General features: G+C 40.7%; 2 protein-coding genes across 3 annotated transcripts; one reads left to right on the top strand and one right to left on the bottom strand.

Moving 5' to 3' along the window:
- Positions 1 to 3,817: 3,817 nt before the first annotated feature.
- Positions 3,818 to 27,950, top strand: si:ch73-127m5.1 (neurotrypsin). Of its 2 annotated transcripts, none has more exons than XM_023949636.2 (14): positions 3,818 to 4,243; positions 9,243 to 9,285; positions 19,119 to 19,361; positions 19,467 to 19,605; positions 19,685 to 19,863; positions 19,969 to 20,116; positions 21,992 to 22,170; positions 22,355 to 22,496; positions 23,019 to 23,239; positions 23,360 to 23,501; positions 23,577 to 23,855; positions 23,962 to 24,096; positions 24,202 to 24,470; positions 26,245 to 27,950. In XM_023949636.2, the coding sequence occupies exons 1-14, from the start codon at positions 4,172 to 4,174 to the stop codon at positions 26,730 to 26,732; spliced, it is 2,679 nt and encodes an 892-aa protein (XP_023805404.1). In that variant the 5' UTR covers positions 3,818 to 4,171; the 3' UTR covers positions 26,733 to 27,950. The 2 variants fall into 2 exon arrangements, with proteins under 2 accessions (XP_023805404.1, XP_023805405.1); XM_023949637.2 differs by having other exon boundaries at positions 23,974 to 24,096.
- On the bottom strand, positions 10,393 to 17,877 carry LOC101158059 (E3 ubiquitin-protein ligase TRIM21). The gene is made up of 2 exons (XM_004080582.5): positions 17,741 to 17,877; positions 10,393 to 15,064 (listed from the first exon to the last, which is right to left on the bottom strand). Exon 2 carries the CDS (start codon positions 15,060 to 15,062, stop codon positions 13,383 to 13,385), a length of 1,680 nt encoding a protein of 559 aa, XP_004080630.1. The 5' UTR covers positions 15,063 to 15,064; positions 17,741 to 17,877; the 3' UTR covers positions 10,393 to 13,382.
- Positions 27,951 to 27,996: the final 46 nt, after the last annotated feature.

Raw genomic sequence — 27,996 nt, forward strand, 5'->3', positions numbered from 1 at the left:
AAGAAAAAAGGTTCAAAGCACTGTGTAGTGGGTCTAGATGACCCAACTCCCAATGTTAAAGTGCCTAGGATAGCACAAGGGTTACATGGAAAACAAGAGTTAGACGCTGCAGGACGTTCATAAATAATTAAATAATTATCAGCCTGACAGCATTTAAAATCGATACAAATATCGACGAATCTCCACCAGTCTCACTGCTTTTGGGAAGAAACTGTTCCTCAGTCTTGTGGTCCTGCTCTTGATGCTCTGTCACTACCTGCCTGAGAAGGGCAGGGAGAACAGAGGGTGCAAGGGCTGACTGGGGTCTTTCAGGATGCAGGAGGCTCGTTTCCTGCATCCAGATTTGTAGATCTCAGTGGTGGACTGCAGGTGAAACCACAGTCCTCTGCACAGCTTTAGCCAGCCGTTACAGAGCTTTTCTCTCTGCCACAGAACAGTTGCCGTGCCACACAGTGATGGAGGAGGTCAGGACACTCTCCACTATGCACATATTGGTGGACAGGACTGAGATTCTAATCACAGCACGCTTGAGCCTAATCAGGAAATAGAGGCGCTGATGTGCCTTCTTCACCAGGCAGGATGGGTTGGTGCTCCAGGTGAGGTCGTTGGAGATGTGCACACCCAAATACCTGAGGCTAAAAACCACTTCCACCTCAGCCCCACCGATGTAAAGAGGAGGAGGAGGGGGATGTCTGTCCTTCCTGAAGTCCACGATCATCTCCTTGGTCTTCTTCACATTGATGCAGAGGTTGTTGTCTCTGCACCAGCCCTCCTAATGCTCCACGTCCTCCCTGTAGTTGGACTCATCGTTGTTGGTGATTCGTCCAAGTATAGATGTATTATCTACAAACTTCACAATCAGACTGCTGGAGTGACTTGCTGTGAAGTCATGCGTGAGCAAGGTGAACAGGACGGGGCTTAGCACACAGCCCTGTGGGAGGCCCGTGCTGAGGGTGATCGGGGGGGGGGGGTCACAGATCTTCACAGACTATGGTCTTTCAGGAAGTCCAAGACCAAGTTGCAAAGAGTGAAGCACAGTCCTATGTGTGCAGTTTATGGATGAGGGTATTTGGGATGATTATGTTGAAGGCTGATGTGAACTCCACAAAGGGCAGGCAAACACACGAGTTCTTATTCTCTAGGTGGGTGAGTGTTGTGTGGACCACAGAGGGGATGACATCTTGTGTGAATCGGTTTGACCTGTATGCATATTGGTGCAGGTCCTTGGTAACACCAATGGATTCTGTGATGTGGGTCATGAACAGTTTTCAAAACATTTTATGACTATTGGAGCTAGGATCACTGGCCAATAGTCCGTCAGACCTGTCACTGAGGATGTTTTGGAGTTTGGGATGATCGTTACGGTCTTCAGGCAGGTAGGGAACACTGCCTGCTTCAGGGGGGTGTTGAAAATGTCTGTTAGCACCTCTGTGAGCTGGTGTCTGTCAGGACCCGTCCAGTGATGTTGTCAGGTCCAGAAGCTTTGTGAAGATTGATCCTCTGGATGGTCTTCCTCACTTCTGCGGGTGTCACACTGGAAGGCTCTCCACTCTTCAGGGTTGGAGTCCTCAAAGCTCAAAGCAGCAGTACAAAAGGTTGAGTGCGTCTTGTAAGTGCGTCTTGTAGAAAGGGGTCTTCGGAACAACTCTGGTGTTGTAGTCTGTGATGCACTTAATGCCCTTCCACATACTACGGGGATTATTGGACGTAAAATGTTGCTGGATCCTCTGAGGGTATGCTTGGCCCTGTTCACCCCAGCGTGCAGATCCCTTCTCACTACTCTGAGTGCTACCTTGTCACCAGACTGGAAAGCAGCATTCCTGTTTTTCAGTAGAGACTGCACTTCTGCGTTAAGCCAGGGTTTCTGGTTGGGATAGTACGTTACAGTCATGGTGCTGGTGAAGTTCTCCATGCACTTCCTGATGTACCTGAGGACACCTGATGTATAATCCTCCAGGTGCTCCTCCACCTAGTGCAAAGCTGCCTTCTGAAGACCTGCCAGTCTGTGTCTTGGTTAGCTGGGGCAGTCTCATTGGGCTACACTGTGATGGTCCTCTGTGTTGGTGCCTGGCATCTGGGGAAAGGGCAGTAAGCAGGAACCAGCACGATTGCGATGTGATCGGAGAAGCCCAAATGAGGACGGGGACAGCTCTGTGTGCATCTTTTTTGTTGATGTCGACACAGTCCAGAGTGTTATTTCCCATGCTGGTGGAACTTGAACAAAGTGTCTGTCAGGTTTACATGGTTTAAGTCTCCTGCAACCACGTAAAATGCCTCCGGGTGCTTATGCTGGAGCGAGCTGATATTGTTGTGGAGCTCTGGCAGTGTGTCGTTAGCATAAGCATTATGCTAATGCTAATGCATTAGGAGGGATGGTGTTCTGTACCTACACAAAAAACCCTTTTTGGATGGATATTAACAAAATGCCTTCTGTTAAGGGAAAGAAACACCTTTAGTGTTTAAGTTAAATTCAAATTTTGAACCCAGGCTTTGGTCACTGGTTCAAATGGGCCTGTGGGGGAAAAAATCCATCAAAAAACATTTTGAGAATTGCTGTTTTCTTTCAGAATGGGGTAACTGTGTACGTCTTCCTGATTTTTCTTCCAAGGAGTTTGGGGATGAAAAATATCTAGGGGTTTCTGTGCACCCACATTTTTAACATGTTGTACAGTGGTTCGCAAACTGGGAGACGTCTGTTTTGCCACAATCAGACATATATTTTTGAAACTGTGAACCCTGGAACTTCTGTTTTTCATGTATGTGGAGCTGCCCCCTTGGGCCAATATTGTTTAAAAACAGGAGAAAATTCACATGAGAGCCCCTCATGGGGTGCTTAATAAGTTCACCAAATTTTAGATTGCTTGATTGACTGGTTAGATAGTTAGCTTTAGCATCATGCTAGCAACAAACAACAAAGTTATTTTGCATCAGGGGGATGAATGATACAACATAGTCAAAGATGGGCTTTGTTGGCCAAAGGGAAGCATTTTTAATCTTGATTTCACACTTGAATTGGAGTAGGCCGAAACAAGCGTACAGGGGGCTACCAGAACAATGCTTTGACCTGGGGAGCTGAAACTTCTTGCATTACGTCAGGCTGTTACCCTAATGCACCATCCAGAGTTTTGAGTCTCTTGCATAAACTGGGCCACCAAGGGACACGCAAACGTTTACAATAAGCTCATCCTAGATTTTCCTGATGAGGTGTTTTCTTTAATTTCTCAGATCTGCTTAGAGTGAGAACTACCAAACTTACCAGTATTGGTTAAAACCTTGTCCTTAGCTACTGTACAAAGTGTGATGCTCCTACGATCACATTTCCCCTCACAAGACCCCAAAAGGTGTTGTTTCAGGACTAGGCCTCAAGCCTCACTTTTTTACCTTTGACATTTGAGTAGAAATTGCCTGGTTATCCTGGCTTTAAAAATGACATAATTTGTTTCAACTAAGTATATCTTTTTTACAATACAAATATTGTCACTGTCCAAAAGTAATTTCAACATTTGTAATCATAAAATATGATATTAAAAAAGTACACACTTTGTCAGGAAAATGTCCCCATTAGTCCAACTTCACACACTGCTATACCCTCTCTGACCACTAGGGTGTCATGGTGAAACACACCTTGTCATGAAAAGTCATCTCCAGGGGACCGATTTTACTTTGCAAAAAAAACAGCACTAGGCATATCAGGAGGCTTTTTTCTATTGATTCCAATGCTTGTGCCTGTGGGGACCGAGCTTCGGTCCCCACGGAAAAAATTGGTACCCACGAGGTGGGTGAAATTTCAGGTCCCGGATCCCACAAGGGTAGAAATACAAACGCACACACACACACACACACACACACACACACACACACACACACACACACACACACACACACAGTTGTGTGACTGTATGTGTGTTAGAGCCAGGTCCATTTTGCAGAGCTCAACACTATTGGATCGCACTGAGTGTTTCCAGTCCCGCTCTTTGTGCCGCACCCTGTCCTCCGCGCGTAAACGCTCCTCCATACATCATCACAGAGCGTTTCTCGCAGCAGCAGCAGCAGCAGGAGGAGGAGGAGGAGGAGGGGGTGCAGTGGCTCACCTCGCTGACAGGTTGGACTCAGAGATGGGAGAACATCGGCGGCTCCTCTGGCTCTGACACGGACACTCCGGCCGGGAAGGATGGCTCTCATCAGCCGGGAAATGTTGTGCTTGATCGGCGCCGCCTGCCTCTGGCTGCCGCTGCTGGCGGAGGTATGTGTCCTCTGAGGCGCAGGGATGGGGGGGAGGTCGATTTGTATTTATTCCCATCATTCCTCTGCTGTCTGACAGTCACGCTTCACAGACTTTGCTCATGAAAGCCGTCAATATTTACATAGATAATTGATAAAAACTGGATCTGTAGGTTTCTAGCCATTTTGATTTTGGAACAAAGCGCGCGCGGGGTCGGGGCGTTAACGAGCTCCTGACCCGCATTTTAACCATTAAACGGCGCCATGTTCTCCGCGCACTGTCTTAATTAGTCGGAGGTGATCACTGAGAACCACCATCCTCCTCCTCCCCTCCCTCCCCCGCGGTGGTTCTCACCCCTCCACAACCACCACCCTCCCCCTGAGGGAGCGGCGTGAAGCCTGCATGCGCGGCTGGCGCGTGTCACAACGATTTTACTCCAAAAAGGAGCGCCAAAGCCAAAGGAAGGAGCAGGTGCTGCTGTCAGGTGAGGATCAGGAGCGTCACATTTACGCTCCTCACTCCTCCTACAGCGTGGTTAGAACCTCCACAAACTCTCAACTTCATAAACATTTTATGTAAATTGGACAACAGGCCTTTAAACAATTTTATGTTACACCTGTATTAACCCTTTTTCCAACAGAAACTCACCAAAACAGGATGATACAACCTTAGCATTCGGTTCTTTTAACCCTCTATTGTAGCTTTTTGGCTGTGGAAAAAAAAGCACAATATTTGAATAAATAACGGATTAGTTTTAGATCATTTCTTTTGGTTAAATAAGTTTGATCTTTTATGTTAAAAATTTTAACATGTCAGATAACTCAGCAAAAGAATGGTTAAAAGTTAATCTACTGTCCATCAATCCACCATTTCACGTTTAACTTTTTTTTCATTTTTAATTCTAGAAATTCTGCAGCAGGACTCTTTTGTGTGTATTTGAAACACGGATTTTATTTTGAAAGGAACTGGGATGTGCGGCTGGTAAAAGTATAAAAAAAGAAGTTTTATGTAGATAAACCTTGTTGCAATTCAATTTTTAGAAAAATTTAAACGCTACTGGTACATTTAATAAATGAATGACTTGATGACCACAATAACATAAATAAAGATTGTGAGTTCTGGAATAAAGTAAAAACAAAAAAGAATGTTTATACCACTTAAATCCGACATTGTCAATTAAAAAGAGGTTTTGCCTGTATATGATTCTGTTAGATTTTGTAAATGTTTTTTTATTTACTTACTGCAAATGTTCAAATGCAGCAATAAAGCTGATCACGTTAACACAAACCTTAAAAGACGACACATTTCCCCTCGTCTTCCGGCTGCTCCCTACATTTTATTTCAATCATTTTAGCAGGAATTTGCAACCATGAATTACCAAAATGAACTGTCCAACTGATTGAATTGAAAGCAGCGACTCTCCTCATTCCAACTTGAGTCTCTTAAGCCTGAAAGTCATAATAAATTGTACAAATCTCCTCATGCTTTGCATTGTTTTTTTATTTTGCTGACACTGACAGTTTGGATCAGAGTGACTGAACTGAAGAGAATCCTTGAGGATTGCTCTTTTGTAAAAAAACGGTTTTAAGTACATTAGCAATACTCCTCCAGACCCATTTACGCAGTTTTAAGTGACACTTATTAATTCTGATTGAGACCAAAAAAAAAAAAGGTTTTTAGCTGTCAGGCTTCCTCTGTTTCTTTGACCCCAGCTTTGTTGTTTTTCTCTCCTGGTTAAATGTAATCACAGCTTCCCTTTCGTTTTATGAAGAAGCTCCTGTGATCCAACTGGGGAGATTCCCACATTTAGAAGAACTAGAAACAGACAAATTTGTCTTTGATTAACTGTAATCACTCAAAAATCGAAAACCTGGTCTAAAGGTTTTTTAAGAATAAATCATTCAAACTCCTAAAGTCTGTGTTTGTGTGAATCTGTAAAGAAGGTTAAAGGTCAATCGATTTAAATAGGCACAAGAATCAGCTAATTTAGTTAAGAGCCAACATAAGAGTCAACAGCAGGAAGATAGAAGGTCTATGTAATTACATGTTATAAATCAGATGTTTGATTATTTTATCCGTTGGATTTATCTATTAAAATCCTCCATAGCAAACATTTGAACAGTTGTTCTTGGAACAGTTTTAAAATACTAAGAAAATTAATAAAAAATGTTGTTTTTTAAATAAAATCCAAAAATGTTACTGATTCACGTGATTACAAGTAAGACTTGTTTGTTTTAACTATAATGTTGTATTTATTTATTCTTTTTTCAAATAAAATCGGTGAGACTATGGTTTAAATCATATAGAAGTAGTTAAAGAGGAAAATGAAAGGTTTTGAGCTGCAGCCCGTCTGCAGTATTTACTATTTTATTACTGCTCTGAACATTATTTAATCAACATGAATACAGTTTGAAATGAGGCAATAATGACTCTTTAATTAAAAATCTGTGAAAATCACTTGATTTAATTTTATATTTTTATATTTCATTTCTTTAAAGAAAAGAAAATGTGTCTGAGTATTTTGTCTGAATTGTAAACACAATTTTCTTGCAGCTCATCTGATGTTGGTGAAAACTGTATTTTTGATATTTGTTTTTTTTTTTTTTTTTTTTTTTTTTTACAAACCGCAAACTGAAGTGAAAGAAATACTGAGAAGTGACTCAGGGCTTCAACATATCCAACCCCCAATACATTTCGGCACATTTACAGACTACAAAGGTTGCTACCTCTATTTTCACACCTCAGATTGTGCTCTTCGTTGCAAAAGGACCTTGACATTATTCTGACTAAAGTGTGTGGATCTTCTAAACTGCATCTAAAAAACCCATTAAGATGAGACACGAGTTTGCCTGGAAGCATCGCTCTTCCTTGGAGCTGGAATGGGTTTGTTTATTGGCGATTTGTTTCCGTCTGCCTCCGCGCCTCCTCCGGTCTGATGTCTGTGTGTTTGCATGGCGTTCTGTGGGCGCAGGTGCTAGAGCGTCAAAGCAGATTAGGGCTTTAATCGGACCATGTGAACGGCACAAATGGAGATATCACGAGCCGTGTTCAGCAGCACGGGTCACCTGCTCCTGCTCTAACGTCATTAGACTCATGGATTCCTCTGGGAGGTGTCTGCATGTTGATTCTGGTGCAGGAGTGTTTGTGCATTAGTGCCTTAAATCAACAGCAGAGAAGGAGCAAGTCGTCTGTGAAGATCACGTCTCACTGATGGCATTCCACACATGCAGTGTTTTTGAGGGTCTGTCTCTCTGAACAGATTTCAGAATTGACAAACTCATGCTGGAGCTGCATGTGTGTGCTGCACATTCACACTCAAACAGACAAACGTCTCAGAAACACGAAAAAGCCTTTTGATCAAGAATAGATTTTTTTCACCTCTTTTTAACCCTTGTGCTATCTTAGATGAGCCCACCCTTACATTGACGTGTTCTCCCTACCATGACAAAGGTGGAGAAAGGTGGAAAGATTTCATGTAATCCATGGACACCAGTGAGGTTCACAAATCATTGAAGAAAAAAAGGTTAAGCGCACTGTCTAGTAGATTACCCAATGGTAAAGTGCCTAGGATAACACAAGGGTTACATATTTCATCATAACCCTTGTGCTATCCTTGGCACTTTGACATTGGGAGTTGGGTCATCTAGACTCACTAGACAGTGCGCTGAACCTTTTTTCTTCAATGATTTGTGATCTTCACTGGTGTCCATGGATTACATGAAATCTTTCCTCCTTTATCCACCTTTGTCATGGTAGGGAGAACATGTCAATGTAAGGGTGGGGTCATCTAAGATAGCACAAGGGTTAAAGATCCACTCTGATGAAAATTGTGTTTTTTGGTGCTTTTATCACGTTCTTTCTCATGATGGACGACATACATAAAGAAAATTTAGCTTAAAATTGCATTTCAAAGTATTTTTTTATTCAAAATGTTGTGAATCAGGGGCAGACGGTAAAAGATGCTGTTTGAAAAAGCTTATTTGTTATGTAGAAAATACACTAGGCTGGCCACAAGCTCAATGCTCCGCTCATTTCTAATGCATCCACTTGTAGACAAATAGATCCATGTACGTCTTGGTTTCCTCGTCTGAGCTGTCATCTGGATAGCTTGCCATTTTTGTTGCGCCAGTAATTTTAAGTTTGGGTTATGAAGGGCTTTGAGCTAGCAGGATATTGCGTAAACCAAAAGAGATCTCAGCAAGGGATAAAGAAAGGGGGGCCAGGGTTGCCCTGCGCCAATGGTCCCGCCCACAACACAGAGTAAAATTTCCAACAAATAACTGTGGCTCTGCAGAAACTATGTCCTAGAAAGCGATGCAGGTATTTTTTTGTTTTCTTCTAAAAACCATATAATCATAATGAAAAGATGTCCGGGAACATTTTTTATAATAGATCAAAATGTGATCAAGTGGGTCTGTCGGGAAAAAGCAAAATGATTTTCTGCATTTAAATCTTGAATAAGCAATAATCTGTATAACAACTTGTCTGGAAAGAATTAATTCAGTTTTTTTTCACGTAAACAAAAGTCAATCCAGACGCTTCTTTGGTTGCTGAAATGTGGGTGTGATGGAAAAGATGGAGAAACTTATAACTTGCACCTTTGCAGCTGGTTGTATAACAGATCAGTCATCAGCGCTCTCACTTTCTGTGAAGATGCTCTGTTCAAACATGCCTTCCATCTCACAACCAGCACGACAGAAAAAAACAACAACACGCTTTTCCCGCTGTTTGGAACTACAGAAAACACAAGTTCTTCAAAGTCTGATTTAAATTCTATAACCAAGACGTAGAGTCATGTGATCTACTGAAAAACGCTCATTACATTTATAAAGTACAGTAAAAATATTTGTGTTTTTCCTATGACACATATTTGCCTTTCATACAATACGTCTGTGCCCCTGTTCTCTGCTTTGTCCTGACATCATCACCACAATTCCCAAGCTGATTTGTTCAAATCTCCCCCATAATTCATTTTTCTCTAACTGAATAAAAAAATGTGGTTTTTATTTTTAATTTGCAGGTGGTGGCTGAGGACAACTATTTAAACGAGGTGCAGAACTCAGGTAGGCTGGAGATGATGCTCTTCCACCTTCATCCACCCATCCATCCCCTCCTCCTACACCTCTTCTCCCTTTCGTTCTGCTTTAACCCGTGTTCTGACTCATGAATCTCGTCCATCTTCTCACTCCTACTCTCATCTCCTTAGCATGGACTCCTCATTTTCCATCCTCATAACCCAGGATTTTTTTGTCTCCTTTGTGAAGAAGACGCACCCACCCCCCATACAGCGAAGCCAGCAAATGTGAACCGTGTCAAATGCTCATTGTGGCTGAGAAATGGATTATAGGAGCAGGGAGACTGAGCGTTCCCATGGCAATGGGCAGAGTGTGGTTGTCTTGGCAATGAGCAGGGTGTGAGCGCTGCGGGTGTTGAGATAATTTACAGAGGCTGAGTGAAATGCGGGGAAGACTCCGAGATGGAGGGTCGTAAAAAAGGGAGGGAGCTAATTTAAAAAGGTTAAAAAAAAACACCAAAATGTTTTCTGAAGAATAAAACAGATGGAAAAAACAGAAAACGTACTAGAAGTATCTAAAAAAATTAGTTCATAAAAAAATTGAAATTTTTCTTATCCGTTTCAAATGAAGCAAATAATCCATTTATTAAAAATTTACATTTCTGTCTCTTTAGGTGGATCACTGTATTTAAAAAAATAAAGGAACTGCAGAAAAACACACACTTAAGTAATTAACATTATTTTCTTCTGGTACTGGGCTGATTAATTTACACCAGTTTTCTTAATAAATTCAATGCAAAGATCTCCAGTTTAGTAAAGATCCACAGTTGAAAGATCAGTGTTTTAACCCCTATGTACCTGAATTCATTTCAAATTATTTGGAAAAAAAATTCAGTGGTGTTTTTTTATTAGTCAAGGTGATGTTAATTTAATTAAAACCCTAGATTCAATTGTACGTTGCAAATTTGCGACATATTGAGGATGAAGAGGTTGCAATGCAGGTTTTGAAGACAGTGATGGAGCAATTTATATGCAAGGAGCACATAGCATATATTCCGAAAAACAAAAGCTAAAAAGAACAGCTATGTAGTAACAATGAATAAAAAAAAAGCTAAAAGGGAAATGGAAAAAAAATGACCAGAATTACATATGTAGGTTTGTTTTTATTTATTTATTTGGGGTGGGGGGGGGGGGTGAAAAAGGTGAGTCAAATATATTGTAAAACCCACAATTATTTTGTTCCATAATTTTCCACATTACCCAGGATATTTCTAGATTAGACACTCCTGGTCCTTCATAAAACATCAACAGTGACAAATCTGTTTGTTGTTTTATGCAACATTTGTTAAAAATTTAATAAAGACATGCTTTAAAGTTTAATTGCAAAGCAACACTAGGTCTTACTCAGCTTTTTATTTATTTAAACTACAACAGGCATAAACAGAAAACATATGCTACATGAGATTATATTAGTTAAATATCAGTACATGGATTATTAAATGTATTACAATGGCTTAAAACATTTGAATTTTACATACAGACTAAACAAAACTATGGCATTTCTTGAAATACATGTAAAAATTATTTAATTAAAAAATAAATTCAAACTGGTTAAATAAAATCTCATGTTAATTGTACAAGGCACTTTGACTCATCTCAAAACAAACAACAGAAATGTTGCTGTAGATTAACGCATACCTTTCTTAAATTTAGTATTAAATAATGTCATAAGGTGCAGAGAATATAAAGTTTTAGAAAACTGTACAAAAGAGACACTTTTTTTCTTCTTTAACATTTATTCTTCAGCACTCAGTGACGTTATATTTTTTAAAATATAAAGCTTCTGCTTTTAGCTGCTCTGAAACTGGGTTTAATTATTTACTATATAAAGTTCTGCTTCGTTAAATCACCCATATGTACTCCATAAAAATGAATAATTAATGAAAAGCTGGTTCCAAACTTAACTGCAACTTTTTGTCTTGTTGTGGAAACCCACCTCTGGTTTTAGGAGATAATGTGGATAAATTAGCGATTACTGTTTGCACTATCAAGCTCAGGTGAAAGGTTCCTCTTTAGAAGATTTGTTATTTTTGCCCGCGATGCTAAGTGAAGCCCATAAAGCCCTAAGCTTCCAGAACAGGAACATGTGACCTCAAGCCTTTGGTGGCGCTACTTCTTCATCATATTCCCTACTTTAAAAAAAAATCACAAGGTTGGGGTTTCAGATTCAGATTTTTGAAACTGCGCTCTCTGTTTACCAATCCGTGCGTACAGATTAACCTTACTCACAACCGCCCTAACGGGGAGATACGGCCAGTCTGTAGGTAAAACTGGGCAAACCTGTAAGGGACATGCATGTGGCTTGCAGGAAATATCAAGTTCGTAGACCAGAGAGAGAAAAATGTTCATGCACATTTTTTTTTTTTTTTTACAATTTAAAATGTAAGAATTTAGACAGTCTGAGTGTAGTTTGTGTGGAATCCTACGGGCGCACTATGGGCACTCTTGTATCACCTGCACACTCTGTGCATGCGGCACTTCTGCACATTCACTAAGAAGCCACCACTTGCACCTCACCAACACTTAGAGCAGGGGTGGAGCAATGGGGGCGAAGCTGTCAGTAGTAGTATCATTATTGACAAAGATTAAGAAATCATCAATTCATCAGATCTCATTTTCCACCCTTCCAAAGTCTTTTGCCCCCCACCCCCCATACAAAATGTTCTAGCCTCTACACTGGATTAGAGTGAGGCATAATGGCACCATACGCCAGCATCACCCATGCGTCCTAAGTGTGTGTAACTTACATTCTCCTTCCAAATCCTTTATGATACACTTACCACACCTTCCATTTTCATGGCCTCCCTTGAGGTGAAGGGGACCTCAGACTAGATGGCGTCCAGACATCATTAGCCGTAAGCGGAAATTCCACAAGTTTTCAGTATTGTATCACCATTTATTAAAACTTCTTAATGTGAATAACGGGTTTAGTGTGCAAGATGGGCTTAAATTGTTAAAAATTGTTAAAAAACAGTGATTGGTTCATTTCTTTCAAAATTGAGATTAACAAAAGAGTTTTGATTTGCAAAATGGTCACCAGAGCTTTAGCTCCATTGTTGACATTCCTTCCACTACAGCAACTTTTCAACACTTAACCCAATCAACGTGAATCAGCTCATTCTGTCGCAGAGAAAAGTGGGTTTGGGTCGGCGTCTGCAATACCATATATTTGTAATGTGTGGCATATCAGTGAAAAGCCTTTTTACTTTGCAAATCAGCAGATTCATATTGATTGGGTAAGAAGGTACGGAATGTCAATAGGCATAGCAGGTTTTGGCAGAAACGTCTCCGGTGTTAAAGGTTTAAACCTTGAAACAGGGGGGGAAAAGGTCATGTTAAGGTTGCCAGTTAAATTAGTTGTTACCAAAATGGGGGGAGAATGGGAACTTCCAGTTTCCGTCGATGATGATGTCTGGGTGCTATCTTGTCTGCAGCCTGGTCCTCTTGTTTGAGCTGACCGTAGGAGCCTCCTTGGGCTTGGACTACCCAGAAACCTACAGCATCCCACGTGCGGACTAAGGAATTGCCTAACCCTGTTCTTTGTTGTTTTGTTCTTTGCACAAACTCTCAAGTTCCTCACCTTAGAGTTTGGACCTCAAAAGTCTGCACCTGGTTGGAGTCCAGTCTCTGTGTTGTCATTGTACACTTAATGAAATAGTATATGTTGATCAGGGGGCTACATAACATACAGCTTGACTGTATGAATATTCTACAGTAAATTCATACCAAATTTAACAGATTTATCTGTGCACACATGGACTCCAAAAACAAGAGAGTAGTTTTATCATTTGTGCACACGGATTGCATTACATTATTCTTTGTGTTTGGATTGCTACATTAAAAGCGCAGTTTAAAAAAACTGAATGATTTGGTAAACCTCCAGCATGAAATTCTTAAGCCTTTTTATTTTTTTAACCTGCCAGGCACTATGGAAATCCAAAATGTCCATTTTTCTTAACGCCAGGGAATCTGAGAATTGAAGCTGTCACAGTGGTTAAGTTCCTATTATTGGAGAAACCTTTAAAGCTTGCCTTTTATGTGAGATATTTCTCACACTGTAAGATTTTCCTGCCATTCTTTAGTGTGCTACTGGTCAGATGCGGTAACGATGACCATTGGATCCAGGTTTGAACCATACTCATTATCACAGGGGTTAAAGTAGGGGTAGAGCTCTTCTGTAAAGAAACACCCAGTATAAGAGTAAATAGGAGTTGCTTGGACTACATCATAGAAGGATATCTCACCTACATCACAGTCAACAAAAACCCCTACCCTCTCCACTTTTCCCACATGCACTGCCATTTCCGGAAAACTGAAGGTTTCAAACTTGTCTTCCAAGAACCAGATGCCCCACAGCCCGGAGTGATGAGTGCGTAACATTGCCCCAGACCGCGGGATCGAGGCTGTGGCCACACCCAGACACCACTCCGTCTTCTGACCCACAAATACCTCAAAGTAAAACTTGCAGGAGGCGAATCCTTGGTCCCCCAGAACTGCGAGCTGTTCCGTGAACATGCTGGGGGTCTCGATTTGTTCTCCCCAGAAATCCGCACCTATGTTGTACTTTACTTGTTTCCTGTCAGAGGAAATGCTGAGCTGGGGGTGAGCCGTGCTGGGGTCGAGCGTGATGCACACCTCAAACTGTTGCATGTATGTCAGAGTGGCGTTGTTGGATAGGTTTTTGCCGCTCGAGATCTTGTTTATTTCTGTGCTCAATTTGCCCAGTAGTGCCTGCAGCTGAGAAAGGGATTTTTGGAACAATTTGCTCATGAACTGAAACTCTCTGTGTCTGTTGTATTTGAATGATGATAGGTCCAGTGTGGGCGGCAGGACAGATGAGTTTGGATACCTCCGGAGGAAATAAGCTTGGTCTTTAGTACTTTTAAGCTCTCTGAGCTTTGTGGCTGCCTCCTGCAGCTCGGAGATCTCCCGCTCCATGTCACTAATAAATAACTTAGCTTCCTCTTCTACCATGTTTTTTCGCTCTTCAACCACTCTGATGAGCTCCGCTTGATTCTTCTTCAACTCAGACACCAGTTCGGTGAAGTCCTGGGTACTATTGGCGATCAAATCTTTGCTTTCTGTCTGGCTTTGTGCCATCGACTGCCTCACATTCTGCACTTTTTGCACTCTTTCTTGGATCATTTGTTCAGCTTTGGCCTGCGCTGTCCCCAGCTCCCTCAGCTTGTCCGTGTACTCCCGTTCCACTGAAATTAAATCGTGCTTCCTGTGAAGTGAGCTGGCACAGAGGTCGCACAACACAACATCGTCATCTCTGCAGAACAGCAGGAGAAGCCTCTTATGCAGACTGCAGACGCTGTTCTCAAAGCTCTCGATAGGTTGGAGCAGAGTGTGTCTTTGTAGTTCAGGGTAGTGTTTGTGAGGTTCCAGATGAACCCCACAGTACGACATCTGACACTCCAAGCAGGATTTGATGGCGTCTTTGTCCTCACAGACGTGGCACATTACTGAACTGGCATAGCTGATCTGCTGCTCATCTTCTTTCTGGCCGTGAGCGCCCATGACACGAAGCTCTTTGAACTGGGACGCCAGCTCAGAAATGAAAGTATTTACCTTGAGGTCAGGCCTCCTATCAAAAGATTCTGTACAGACGGGACACTTGCTGACTGGTATGGCATTCCAGTATGACGTGATGCACGACAGGCAGAAGTTGTGTCCGCAGGGAGTGGACACAGGTCGGGTGAACACATCCAGACAGATGGGACATAGAAACTGTTCCTCAGAAAACAGACTACTGCTCGCCATTTCTAAAAAAACAAACAAAAAACACACACCCAAAAGAAAAATCACATGAACTGAAACAGAATAGTGAAACAAGTCAGTTCTGTTTTTTCAGATGTTTCAACAAGAAATATATTTTTGGTTGTCATAAGAACACTCAAGAAAATTCCCTAAACTACCTAAAGAAAAGTTAATAGTTTGATTTTTAAAACTAAGACCCATTTTAAGGCAGTTTTTCTGGTTATTTTAGTTAAATCATGTTTGTGATATGACATCATGAAGGCGTAGGTGTGCAGAAATAGCTTCTGATTAATGAACAAACAATAGATGGGTAAAAACAGAAAACATAATTCTTTGGTTTAAAGACCAACTCTGAGGTCTGTAAACTTGTTCTTGTGGCTTTGTTTTTAAAGATGGAGGACATATTTAAAGAAAGTTAATAGATAATTGGAGTGGGTCTTTGAGCTTTAGGTGGCTGTCATATAGACCTGGGAGGACTTTGCTACACTGGTGTTTCCATATATGGATAAACAAGGTTAATAGTTGTTAGAACGTGCTCAGTGGGGTTGTTGTTAAATAAAGAATGAATGGTTACCAGCCGATTAGAACAACGCACCCCAGTTTCAAAGGTCAGAAAAAACAAACAAATGCCGTTTGATAAAAATGCTGCTCTTATTACAGTTATTAATAGCCAAAAAAGTCAAAACAGTCTAAAAATATGTTTATTTTCATTGTTACATATAAACATATAAAATGGGCATGTTCCAGAAACACAGTGAACTGCATCTGAGGTTCATTTAGGATCCAGGCTTGAATCCAACAGTAGAAATGAAACCGGAATCTTTTCTTCAGTGGAAATGGCAACTGCTGCCATAAAAATAGTCATGATATCAGTTTCTTGGCAAAGAGAAACGCAGTGAGTGCTTTCCGTTTGATCAGTTAGAACCTCGTAGAGGAGATCCAAACAAACACTCTACAAATGGATCTTTTTAATCCTGTTTCACTTGAAGCCGAGTATTCAAAAATGATTGGTTTGACCATTAAAATCTTTTCATTCCCCAGTGATATATTTGGATGTATCACTGTTGTAAGTTGTAATAATGTTCACTTAATTAGGAATTTGAACTATACAAATGTTTCTGTATGTAGCATTCAAGCCCACCCTAAAAAGAAAAATTCACTTTGCATTACTGATCAAAGGTCTTTCTGGATTGGACTCCCAGTTTTTTCCAATTATAGAGCTGAAAGCAGCATTTCTTCCTCTGCGGATAAATCTTAGCTGCCAAACTGTCATGATATTTGGCAATGTCTGCCTCCACGAGTGAAGCCCCAGATGATCATAGAAGCATTTTCTGAAAGCTCCACACGTCACTGCTGTTCATTTGATAATGTCCTGCATTCGAGATGCCCCAAACATAACTTTTATGGCAAAAAACACCAGACTTTTGCATCATTAAACCCTAACAGATAGATTCATTTTACAAAATGTAGGCAGGCTTTAACAATTTAGACTTGGATCACAGAAGAGAGAACATTGGCTTGGTTTTACTTTAGACTTTTAAGCATTTGAGGAATGTGGGAGAACTCTGCCAGGATGATGTCTACTAATAGGCATGTTGGCAGTTTCGTTGGATTTTTTATCTTTGACTTTCTGCGAGCTTTAAAAAAGATTGTATTTGTTTTTTTCCATCGGAAAAACAAAGAAACCAAAAAATAAAATAAAATTGAGCAAACATTTTTTGGGATCTTAAAGCCATCCAGCTTTTAGTTTCTCCTCTCTCAGGTCCACCTCACTGTCTGATTTCAATCTCTTATAATTCTAAGATCATGCACATCATGAAACCTCAAACTTGGCTGCTCCTAAAATATAAGCAATCAACACGTCTAAGGTAAACAGTGCAAAATGAGGAAAATAATAAAGACAAAACCTAAAAAACAAACATGTTTTATTTCTAGGCAATAAGCAAACATATTTGTTAGAATATATTTTAACATGTTTGCAAGGGAAGAAACGATTACCCATCATGTGCCTGATTGTGCAGAATAAGTCAAATTATTATCCCACAGAAAATTAGTTTATTTCAGAGAAAATAAAAATATAAATAGAAAAAAAAGGAAATTGAATTGTGAGCTAATTCCAAACAGTTCTTTTTTTAAATGCAATTTTACAAACTTAAGCAAAACATTGTTTTAAACTAAAACACTTGTTTATTCTGTGATGATTCAGCTTTAATTAGTTTTAATTCCATAAAAAAATCCTTATTTTTATGCAAGTTCTATGATTGTTTTTCTGTGAAAGTACTGGCATAAGCTTCGCCCTGTACATACAAATAATATAACTTATTAAAGTCCCGAATGCAAAATCATGCTTTATAATTAAAGAAGGAAATAAATAGCCAGAATAGAAAATAAAAGCAACTTAAGCAAAATAAATAAATCCTTTTTTTATTCTAGACACAAAGGTTCCCCATATTTACTTCTACTCCACAATTACCAACCTACTAAGTTAACTTGTAACTTTTTAAGACACTAAACCTGTGAATAAATGTTGTTTCACGACTTCAGCTGGAGTTCCTGTTGATTTATTTGAAAAGCTGTGAGGCTTTGTCTGCTGAAGAGTTGGATTAAAAACAAAACCCTCCGAAAAAAAACACACGTTAGTAATAGTTTAATGTCAATTTGAATAAGTGATACGTACGTACCTCCACCTCTTGAGTAGAAGAAACACTTTTGGGTATTTCCGGGGAAGTCCGTTTACTTTCGCTTTCAAGGCTCTTAAAGAGACAGGACGCTAACATTTGCGCATGCGTGAACAGATAAGCCGCAACTTTTTTTGGGAAGACTTCTAAAAAAGTCCAGTTTCGAGATCGTCTGAGGGAGAACAGACTTCTGTAGCGTATCCAAAAGCTCCGACTCTAGTAAAATTACTATCTTAAAAATAATATTCCTCTAATAAAAGTGAAAAAAAAATCCTTGTGCAAATGTAGATATTTACAGATATTAAAAATATACTATCATCATTAAAAAAAATCATCTTTTTGTTGAACTGTTTTTAGACTGTTGAGAAAGTGTATCTATCTAGGTCATTGTTTGAGTTTGTTAGTTAGATTCACAGTGTTAAAACAAATAATTGGCGACTCCAGGCCTCGACATCTGCATGATGTCCAGATGTCCAAGCCCCACTCATGACTGGTTACCTGGTTCAGGTGTGTCCAGCCAATTAGAACATGCCTGAGCAGGGTTGGAAAACATGTTGGTTAGTGGCCCTGAAAGGCTGGAGTTGCCCATTTGTTACAAATGTAACAAAAAGTGAAAAGTATCTACTAGACAAATACATTAGTTAAATAAGAACGACAAAAAGTAAAATGTAAATAAACCCTTTTAAGAAAATAATTTTCAAAAGTTACCACCCACCTAAGGCGTTTTTTTTTTAAATGTTTTATTCTTTAAAGTTTTGGACTGAAAAGATAATGTTGCTGCGTGACCAAGGTGTGTGCGGCACACAGATAAAGCTGTTGCTGTTAACAGCTCTGCCATTAATCATTGCTTGGTGGGTGCTGAGCTGCAGAAGCCATTGTGCTTTAAAATCCAAGAAACGTTTTTCGCAGAAAGTAAATGTCACACGAGGAAAAACATGCAACTCATTTTTTGAGTGGAGCTGTGATTTTAATATCTTAAAAATGTGTTCATTAAATGCCAAATAAAAGGAAAAATATGACTGATTTGAGTTGTATTAGGGCTCTTGTGCTAAACCCGCAGTTTATGGCCTACTTCTACACTTTGATGTCAGCAGTTTCCCTCAGTCAGTGTAAGCTTTGCTCACTTTCTTCCTTCAGTGGAGAAGATTACAGCCCATATCTGCTCCCCACAGAGTTACATTAGTAGTGGTTGGCTGTCATTCCGGCTGTGGATGAGTGGGACTGAAAGCATTAGACGGGGCCCCGCTGGACGTCGGGTTAAAATCCCTCGTGTCAGCTTTTATTTTCAGATTATAGGCAAATATGGGGATCTTGTGATTGGAAGACTAGTTCCACTTCACTGACTAAATTCATCCATCCATCCTTCTCTACCTCTCTGTAGTGCCTCTGTCCTGCTCTGAGGGGTTCACAGAGTTGGGGTACTACAACGGCACTGTGTCTCAGACGGACTCAGGCGCCCCCTGTCTGAAGTGGACTGAGTTTCCAGATTATGTCATGCAGTACCCGGGTCGGGGTCTAGGGGACCACAGCTACTGCAGAAACCCGGACCGGGAGTCCAACCCATGGTGCTTCTTCCGACAGAGCTCAGGTGCCATCGGCTGGGCGTACTGCGACTGTCACCAGGGTACGTCCTTCATTCCACATTAAAAAACAAACAACCATGAAAACACAAATATGTTGTTGTATGTGTCATAGCTCATAAATAAAGCCTTTGGGTTTGTGTCCTCAGGTGCGGCCCGTCTGGTTGGCAGCTCAATCTCTGGTAGTGGGCGTGTTGAGATTTACCTGAATGGCCAATGGGGGGCGGTGTGTAACTCTCATTGGACAGACAGAGATGCCAGTGTGATCTGCAGACAGCTGGGTTTTGGGTAAAGGAAATAAAATTGAACCTATCAAGCTTTGCAGGTGACGGATCTGGATTTTCTTACAATTCTTTATTGCTTTCAGGGACATCGGCACAGCTTTGCAGCATTCCCAGTTTGGCTCCGGCTCCGGCCTCTTCCACTACGAGCGTTTGGGTTGCCGTGGGGACGAAGGCACCTTAATGAAGTGCCAGAGCAGGACGTTTGTCACCGGTGACTGCAGCCATGGAAATGAAGCGACGCTGGTGTGCGCACCACCAGAGGGTCTGTTAGATTTCCATCCACACATCTTTGGTATTTGTTCAAATCAAAGTCCAGCTTTTCTTGAAACGATGGAGTCATTCCGACCCTTTCTTCATCGCTCCTCAGGTAGTGGTCCCCCACTGCGATTAGTCGAAGGGGAGGAAGACTTTGAGGGTCGCGTTGAGGTGTTTCACGCAGGACGGTGGGGCACCGTTTGTGACGACCAGTGGGACGACAGAGATGCTGAGGTGGTGTGCAGACAGCTTGGATTCGGGTACGTTTCACACCCTCATCGTTCTTGTTGACAGCTTCGTACCAGAAAGATGTCATGGAAAACAGTTTTAATCATTAGCAATGTGCCTCCTCGATTTTGCCTCTTCTAAATTTAAACTTAGACAAAACTCAAGAGATTTAAAATAAACATATCATATTTTCAGTTTCAGTGATGAATACTCGTTTGAGCTTGAGTGAGCTTTCAAAGCAGCGGAGACAGAATCTGTGTTTACCCTGCGAGGCAGATCGATTCTCAGAAGAATAGTGGAATCAAATTCCACTCTTCTGAGCAAAGCAGCAGTTCAAACCACAACACTTTACTTTTAGCAGCAGTTGACTCATTTTATTACCGAGAGACAAACCAGAGGATTTTATTGGTTGAGACATTTGTTTTCTCATTTAACATTTTTGCAGCTGGTGTTTGTCTTACTTATGAACTTGACCAAGGTCACCTTCAAAGTTTTATCATAAATTTGCGCAATTTCTTTAAAATATTAGACACACAAATCTGTGCAACTTCCAAGCTTTTACATTGACTTTAATTATTTTTAGCTCATTGTGGCCGCTAACTTTCCCTTTCTTTGTTGTTTTTTGTATGAACTTTCTAAGAACTCCTACGAAGCTCCAGAATTTTCAAAATAAAACCAAAAATTTCTAAAACACACAATTATTTTTATTTGAACAATGCAGCTTGGAAAAGAAAAGGGAAACCAATAATCACGCTACATGTCTTTATCAAGGTACATACTTTAATTTGCTTTAGAAATCAACCAACATTTTTAAGCCATTATTTTCAAGCATAATTTTCAGATATTTCTTTATTAACTTCTTCTTTTAGACATTTTTTCCAAATCTTATATTGCAAAAAAATCTTTTTTTAAATAAAATTGTAAGCATTAATCAACTTATTTAAATGAACAAACATGTGTTTTTGTGTGCACTAAAGTTAACAAAGCTGTGCACATCTCTGCCAATAAGCCTGTAGGTTACGCCCTCCTGCCAGAATTCATTTTTTTTATTTATTTTTAAAAATACACCAGACATTGTAAAATGAGCTTTTTTCGTGGAAAGAAATCTTTATTTAATAATTTTAATTAAAAATGTTTGTATCGTTCCGAAAAGCACTGTGAAGGAAGCTGTTATATTGTAAAATCTCCTATTCAAGTATTTAATCGAGGCTACTCTAAAATGTCTTATCTGCCAAACTTTATTTATTTTTTATAATTAATTTTACAAAAAGCTCAAAGCACAATTAAAATTGAAAATGTATGTCAGCGTTTTTCAGAGAAGGTTTTTATTGAAAAACGCTGACATACATTGAAAAATCTCCAATTTCTACACATTGAACAACCTTTCTATGCAACATTTTGTTATTTTATTGATTTAAAACTGAATAAAATGTAGAAGGAAAAAGTCCTTCCTGCTTTATGGTGATCTACAGTGATAAAACATGAAGGTGGAAGTAATTTGTTGCAGTATTTTCTTTAGAAGGACAGAACTGATCAGAAATGCTAATTAAGGAGGGAGAGATCACCCAAAGAATAATTGTGTCATTTCCTGTCCTCATTGTGCGATTAAAGGATTTGTGAGCGCTGGTCAAAACAACAGCACCCCTACAAATGCAAAATTATGCATTTTTTTGTGAGTAGAAATCATTTGTGCAAGTATATTTTGTTCTTAACTTCCCTTTTTAATAAAAGAAAACTGTTTTTTAATTAAAATCAAAGACAGGTAAGCAGGGCATTGTAACAAATAGGATTTTATTAGCTGGTATTGTTTCATGCAATACTGAGGGGGAAAAAGGATGAAAGATTTGTTAAATTAGGTTCTTTTTCTCATGAATTGGGATCGTTTTATATTTCTATGAAATTTGTAGCGGTATAGCAAAGGCCTGGTCGTGGGCTCACTTCGGTCAAGGTTCAGGACCGATCCTGCTGGATGCGGTGAAGTGCACCGGCAATGAGCTCTTCCTCGATCAGTGTTCCCATGGCGACTGGGAACAGCACAACTGTGACCACATGGAGGACGCCGGGGTCTCCTGCAGCCCTTACACGGGTACGCACACACCAACTTCTAAATATATCTCATAGGCATCAATAAATCATCACTGCATGAAGCAGCAAGATTGGGTTAGCCAGCTGGGAGGAAACAAGGCGATTTAAGTAACACAAGCTCAATAATTCATCAGAAACTGAAAAAAGAAAGTGGTTTTATAGTAACGGAGGTGGGTCTCTTTTAGATGGTGTGGTTCGTCTGGTTGGAGGAGATAGTCCCTGGGAGGGTCGAGTGGAAGTGTTCCACAACGGTGACTGGGGGACGGTGTGTGATGACCACTGGTCCCAGCAGCATGCAGAGGTGGTCTGCAGACAGCTGGGCTACAGGTACCAGGAGAAACCAGTCACTCATCATCATAAATCCAGAAAAAGGACACTTTTTCTTTCAGTCAACTGCTTTGTTCGGATTCATTCCTGCAGGCTGACCGGATTTATTTCTGTCCAAAAGTGGCGTAATTTTTCATCAAAACTGTGTCAGTACTGTGTGCTTAAATATAAGAAAAAATGTAATGCTAACTTATAAAACAGTTTTTTTGAATAGATTTTTCCTCATCCTAACCTTTCTGGAGCCTCCAATGCTGTTTTTAAACCATGCACATTAAAAGTCAGAAATTATTTAAGTAAAAATGAAAAAAAAGCTAAAGAATCTTACAATGTGGTAAGAAAAAAGGTCTTACCAAAAATGTTATTTTAAGGAAAAAAAATTCTAGCCAATAAGACAGATTTTATTAAACTAATATTATTGTGCTCCTGAAAAACTTACTTGATAAGTTTACTTTATTTTCTAATGATTAAGTTTTTGCTGTGTACAAATATCTGAGCAGACTTGAAGTTGTTCTGCACTTCCAGGGGTCATGCAGAGGTCGTCACAGATGGGTTATTTGGCAAAGGCGCCGGGCTGATTCTCCTGGACGACGTCCACTGCGAGGGATCAGAGACCTCCCTGCTGGACTGTCGTCACGGGATCTGGGGACGGACCGACTGCTCCCACAGTGAAGATGTCGGGGTTCGCTGCAGAGTGAGATCCAGTCAGGAGACCAACGAGGTGCCGGTCATTTCACCTTCCACAGGTGTGTCCTTTGGGATTACAACTCTATCAAAAAATGGGATTTTTTCGAATGCAAACCGTGTTTATTCCTAAAAGGAATTCCAGATCAAACATGAATATGAATGAGTTTTATTTCTGCCAGGGCCCCTGGTGCGGCTGGTGGGTGGCAGCAGCAGGAAAGAAGGGCGAGTGGAGGTTTATCTCCATGGAGACTGGGGGAGCATTTGCGACTCGGGTTGGAACGACCTGAACGCGGCTGTGGTGTGCAGACAGCTCGGACACAGGTTTGTGCAAACATGAAGAGAGCTCAGGGAAAAACATTTCTAGAATGACTCGTCTCTCCCACGCCTCCTCCTCAGTGGCAGAGCGACAGCAGCTGTAGGCTTTGGTCAGGGGAAAGGACCCATCCACCTGGACCAGGTGAGGTGCACAGGGAAGGAGGAGTTCCTGGGGGAGTGCCCCTCTCTGGGGCAGAGCATCCAGGGCTGCGGACGCAGGGAAGACGCAGGGGTGAAGTGTGATGCTACACCCCACGAGGCGGCGGTGAAGACCAAGCCTGAGGAGCTGAGCTGTGGGTTAAGGAAGATGGTGGAGGTGGAGGGCAAGAAGAGGAACCATGAAGAGGAAAGCATGTCCAGGTAGAATGATTTAAAATAAAATACTGAAAAAATGGTAATCAATTATGCATATTTTCTAATATTTAAAGTCTTTAATTTTCAAAGCCAAACAAGAATGACTAAATAGTTCCCCCCCCAGGACTACGTGGCCTTGGCAGGTGTCAGTGTGGCTTCAGTCTCAGAAGGAGGGCGAGGGGCCCCTTTGCAGCGGCACGCTGATCAGCCCCTGCTGGGTGCTGACGTCTGCGTTCTGCCTCAGCAGGTAAATCCCACACTTCCTTCTGTATCAGTTATGGGAAAAGGCTGCTCATTTGGACTCACAGCTCCTTATTTGTAACCCGAACCTCCTCCTGCACGTGTCCTGCAGGTTTGGCAGCGATCCCACCATCTATGTGGTGAGAGTCGGGGCGTCGGAGCAAACGCTGACGCCCGAGCGGCTAGTGCTTCACAGAAAGTTTAAGGGACAGAGCGGAGGTCACGATCTGGCATTGCTGAAGCTGCCCAGCACCAAGGGTCACTGTCTGACCTTTGACCCCAACACCAACGCAGCCTGTCTCCCTGGTACTGATGGGGCAAAGGAAGGGAACATACCTGCTTCTTGTGTTGTCATGGTTACCACTGGATGGGCAGGACCAGGTAAGATTATGATATGTATTAGAAAGATCTAAACAAAATAGCACAAATTCATTTTTATTTTCATTTTCTTTAAACTCAAAATAAAAAAAAAAGCACCAAGATAAAGTTCAAAACTATTGAAATGATCCATTTCTTAACTTCTGCTTCTTCTATCCAACTAATAGATTTATTCACAAACTTAGTAATTGATAATAAAGAAATAAAATGACTTATTAAATGTTTAACACCGTTAGACACCTAATTGCAACTTTGTGGCTTAGACAGACACACAAGCATAAAAAAACAAAAATAAAGGCAAGGCAAGTTTATTTGTATAGCACAATTCGTACAAAAAGTAATTCAAGGTGCTTCACAAAACAGAAAAATGCATTAAAAATCACAATACATCATAGAAATAATCAACAGAAAATTTACTTTAAAAGAAAAAAAAAACTTTTGAAAGTTGATTTAAAAATAAAGGAAGGAAAGGAAAGAAAAGTTCATAAAAACAGGATTATTGATTCTGCTTATCAATCTGTATGAAGGTGAGTGGACAGTGTCTGTGTGGTATCCTCTAAATGACATGCAATTTGACAAAACAGAATAAATTAAATGTATAATGGGTTAAAAAAGTAATTTATAACTGTCTCTATCTAGATTCTCAAGGACTCATATCTGCACAAAATTGAAAGTACAGTATAGTATACCTAGAATAGCATACAAACATGTCAGAGGATTTTCTTTAAACAAATTAAAAATAAAACAGTTTAACAACGCCTTATGTAAATTAATTAACACAACATGAAACATTAAACGAAATTTAAAAAAATAAAATTAAAATGGGGCTTTGCTAATTAGAAGTAATACATTTAAAAACTTTAAATTGTCTAATTTTTTTCAAAACTTCTGATTCTATATTTTTCATTTTTCTACAGAGGCCACATATATTTTTTAATCTGTTTATTTTTGTCTAGATTGGTGACAGAGATTATTTCCTAAAGATGTCACTCTAGTGCCCTCAAGTGGTTGATTCTGGAAATGCATGTGTGATTCAGCCAAAGAGGCTGATGGAAGCACTTGGATCATCTAGTTCAGGAGTGTCAAACTCATTTTCACCAAGGGCCACATCAGCATTGGGCCAGATATAACTCATACATGTAACTAAATGTAATGATAAATAAATGTAACTACTCCTTAATGTTAAATAACTCATTACAGTTGCATAGAAAACCTATGTTTGCTTTTTACTCTAGCATAAATCCTTTTTAATTTGATTCTGTCAGGTTAGATTAAATGGACAAGTCCTAATGTATAGTTGCCCAGTCTGATATTTCAAGTCAGATTCCCCGTAGATATGAATAAATACACACCAATGTTATTTTTTATTCTAAGAAATTATAAACTTTTATGCTCTAACGGGCCACATAAAATGACATGGAGGGCCACATTTGGGCCGAGGGCCTTGAGTTTGACACATGTGATCTAGTCTGTTTGCAGCTCCTGTATTTTTTCTCTCACTTAGATCCTTATTTTATTGACATGGGGTGCAGAAGTAGAGCGTCCGATCGGAAAATCGCAGGTTCAGTTCCCCTTCTTACAAGTTAAAGTGTTTTGGGCAGGACACTTAACCCCACGTTGCTCCTGGCGGTAGAGCTGTGGAGCCGCCATCAGTGTGTGCGTGGGTGAATAGGGCAGTGACTGTAAAGTGCTTTGGGTGTTCTAAGAAGGTAGTGAAATGCTATATTAGTGTACCGATACACTATTTACCATTTGTGTGTTTGCTTTTTTCTCCTAGACTCTGTAGTTGCTTCCTGGGTTCCTCTGATGTCGCCATGGCAATGTAAGAAACGCTTCGGAAACAGCTTCTCCAGCCACGGCACGCTTTGTGCAGCCAGTCCTCCGGACACCAGCCTCCTGCGTGGCGACGGTTGCCAGGGCAACTCCGGAGGCGGGCTGGTGTGTCAGGACGAGTCAGGACGATGGGTTCTGACCGGGGTCGTCTCTGGAGGTTACGGCTGCGCAGACCCGTCCTCTCCTGCACTGTACACGCGGGTCAGCCGCTTCAGGAGCTGGATGGACGAGGTCATCAACCCGGAGGAGAAGCACGAGCACAGACAGAACGGCCACACAAACGCCAACAACGACCTCGCACTCGCAAATGAGGAGCACGCACACAACCACGACAAACACTCACACATCAGTGGGGTCAAAGAAAAACACACATTTGCTAAAAACACACACATGCAGTACACAAAAGATGCAAACAAGCACGATGTGGTGTGACTGATTGGTTTAATTGATTCATTGATGCAATTGGCTGCCAAGTGTGCCGTGTGATCACCTGAGGAGAAAGGATGTGAAGAAAAAAAAACATAAAGCCTCAGTTAAACCTCAGCTGTGCAGATAACGTCCAGCATTGTGGAGGAGAGTCAGAAAACTGCTGCAACTTTAATGTATAGGAGATCTTTCTACAGGCCAGTCAGAACTCAAACTGAAAGACCCAAATACAGTCCAGATAACGCTTAAATCTTCAAAATCATACAATAATTAAAGTTTATTTCACTCATTTGTATTTTGAGTGAACTTTAAAAACAGTTTTTAAAAAAATTTACCATCCGTCAGAATGTTTTCCAATTGATCTGACTGTGTTTCGTCAAACTTTTGTATATTGTTTTTCTTCAGACAGGGCTCATCTCTTCAGGCAGACGTCTCAAACATGTGATGCTCTAAGTGCTGTAGTTAACAGAAGGGAGCTGCTGACCTCGGGAGCAAACCAGTGCTTCAGCAAACTCAAAGTGTACTTCTGAGATTCAGACGAAAGCAAAAATCAGGGCAGGATCAAAAAGTATTTGTATTATTCTAGTCTCATTAATGATTTCTTGGGTTAGATTGTTATTTGAACAGGTTAAATCAAAAGCAAAGTGACGTATACCTAATAATTTAAAACGGTACATCAATAAAATTGAAAAATTACCACTTAAGGTCTAAATAAAATGTTGTGCACTGCTAGAGGAGCGGAGTGAAGCAGTGGCTGGTCCTGCCAGCACAAACCTCTGCTCTCAAAGCCATCAGAAGCTGCCCTTCGGGTCGTGAAGCTCTTTTGTTTTTGTACTGCTTTAGATAGATGCATAGATAGCTGCTGGCTTTAGATAGTGCGTGTTTAAATATTAGCCAGTTGTGTGTCATCTCTTTTCGTCTTTGGGGATCCGTCCAGAAGGTGGCGACCTTGCTTCGTTTCCACAGGGGTGACCTGTTCTTTTGATACAGATGCTGTGAGTGTGTAGATATGTCCCGTGACCCGTCGTGTCGTGAAGCATCATCCTGTAAGCCCCTCCTGCCTGTCCTTCCTACTCTGTACATAAGCCCCGCCCTCCAGACGTCATGCTGTCCCTTGTAAATCCTGTAGGTTCCTGTAAATAAAGGACGACTGGTGGTGCAGAGGCCACCAGCAGCTGCTTCAAGTGTATTGTGCTGAGTCATGATTAAAGCATTTACCTGCCACTGCTGTGCCTCTGTTCAGCTTGGATTTCTCTCCATTTGTTTCCAA

This window comes from Oryzias latipes, chromosome 19 (genome assembly GCF_053564925.1).
Source record: "Oryzias latipes strain Hd-rR chromosome 19, Olatipes_Hd-rR_3.1".
Classification (NCBI taxonomy): domain Eukaryota; kingdom Metazoa; phylum Chordata; class Actinopteri; order Beloniformes; family Adrianichthyidae; genus Oryzias; species Oryzias latipes.

Excerpts from the sequence above, each read along its gene's own strand:
- si:ch73-127m5.1 (XM_023949636.2), top strand. The coding sequence starts at position 4,172 with ATGGCTCTCATCAGCCGGGAAATGTTGTGCTTGATCGGCGCCGCCTGC. Across the intron at positions 4,244-9,242 it reads GGCTGCCGCTGCTGGCGGAG|GTGGTGGCTGAGGACAACTA; the intron begins GTATGTGTCCTC and ends TTTAATTTGCAG. Across the intron at positions 23,856-23,961 it reads GAAGAGGAAAGCATGTCCAG|TTCCCCCCCCAGGACTACGT; the intron begins GTAGAATGATTT and ends ATGACTAAATAG.
- LOC101158059 (XM_004080582.5), bottom strand. The coding sequence starts at position 15,062 with ATGGCGAGCAGTAGTCTGTTTTCTGAGGAACAGTTTCTATGTCCCATC.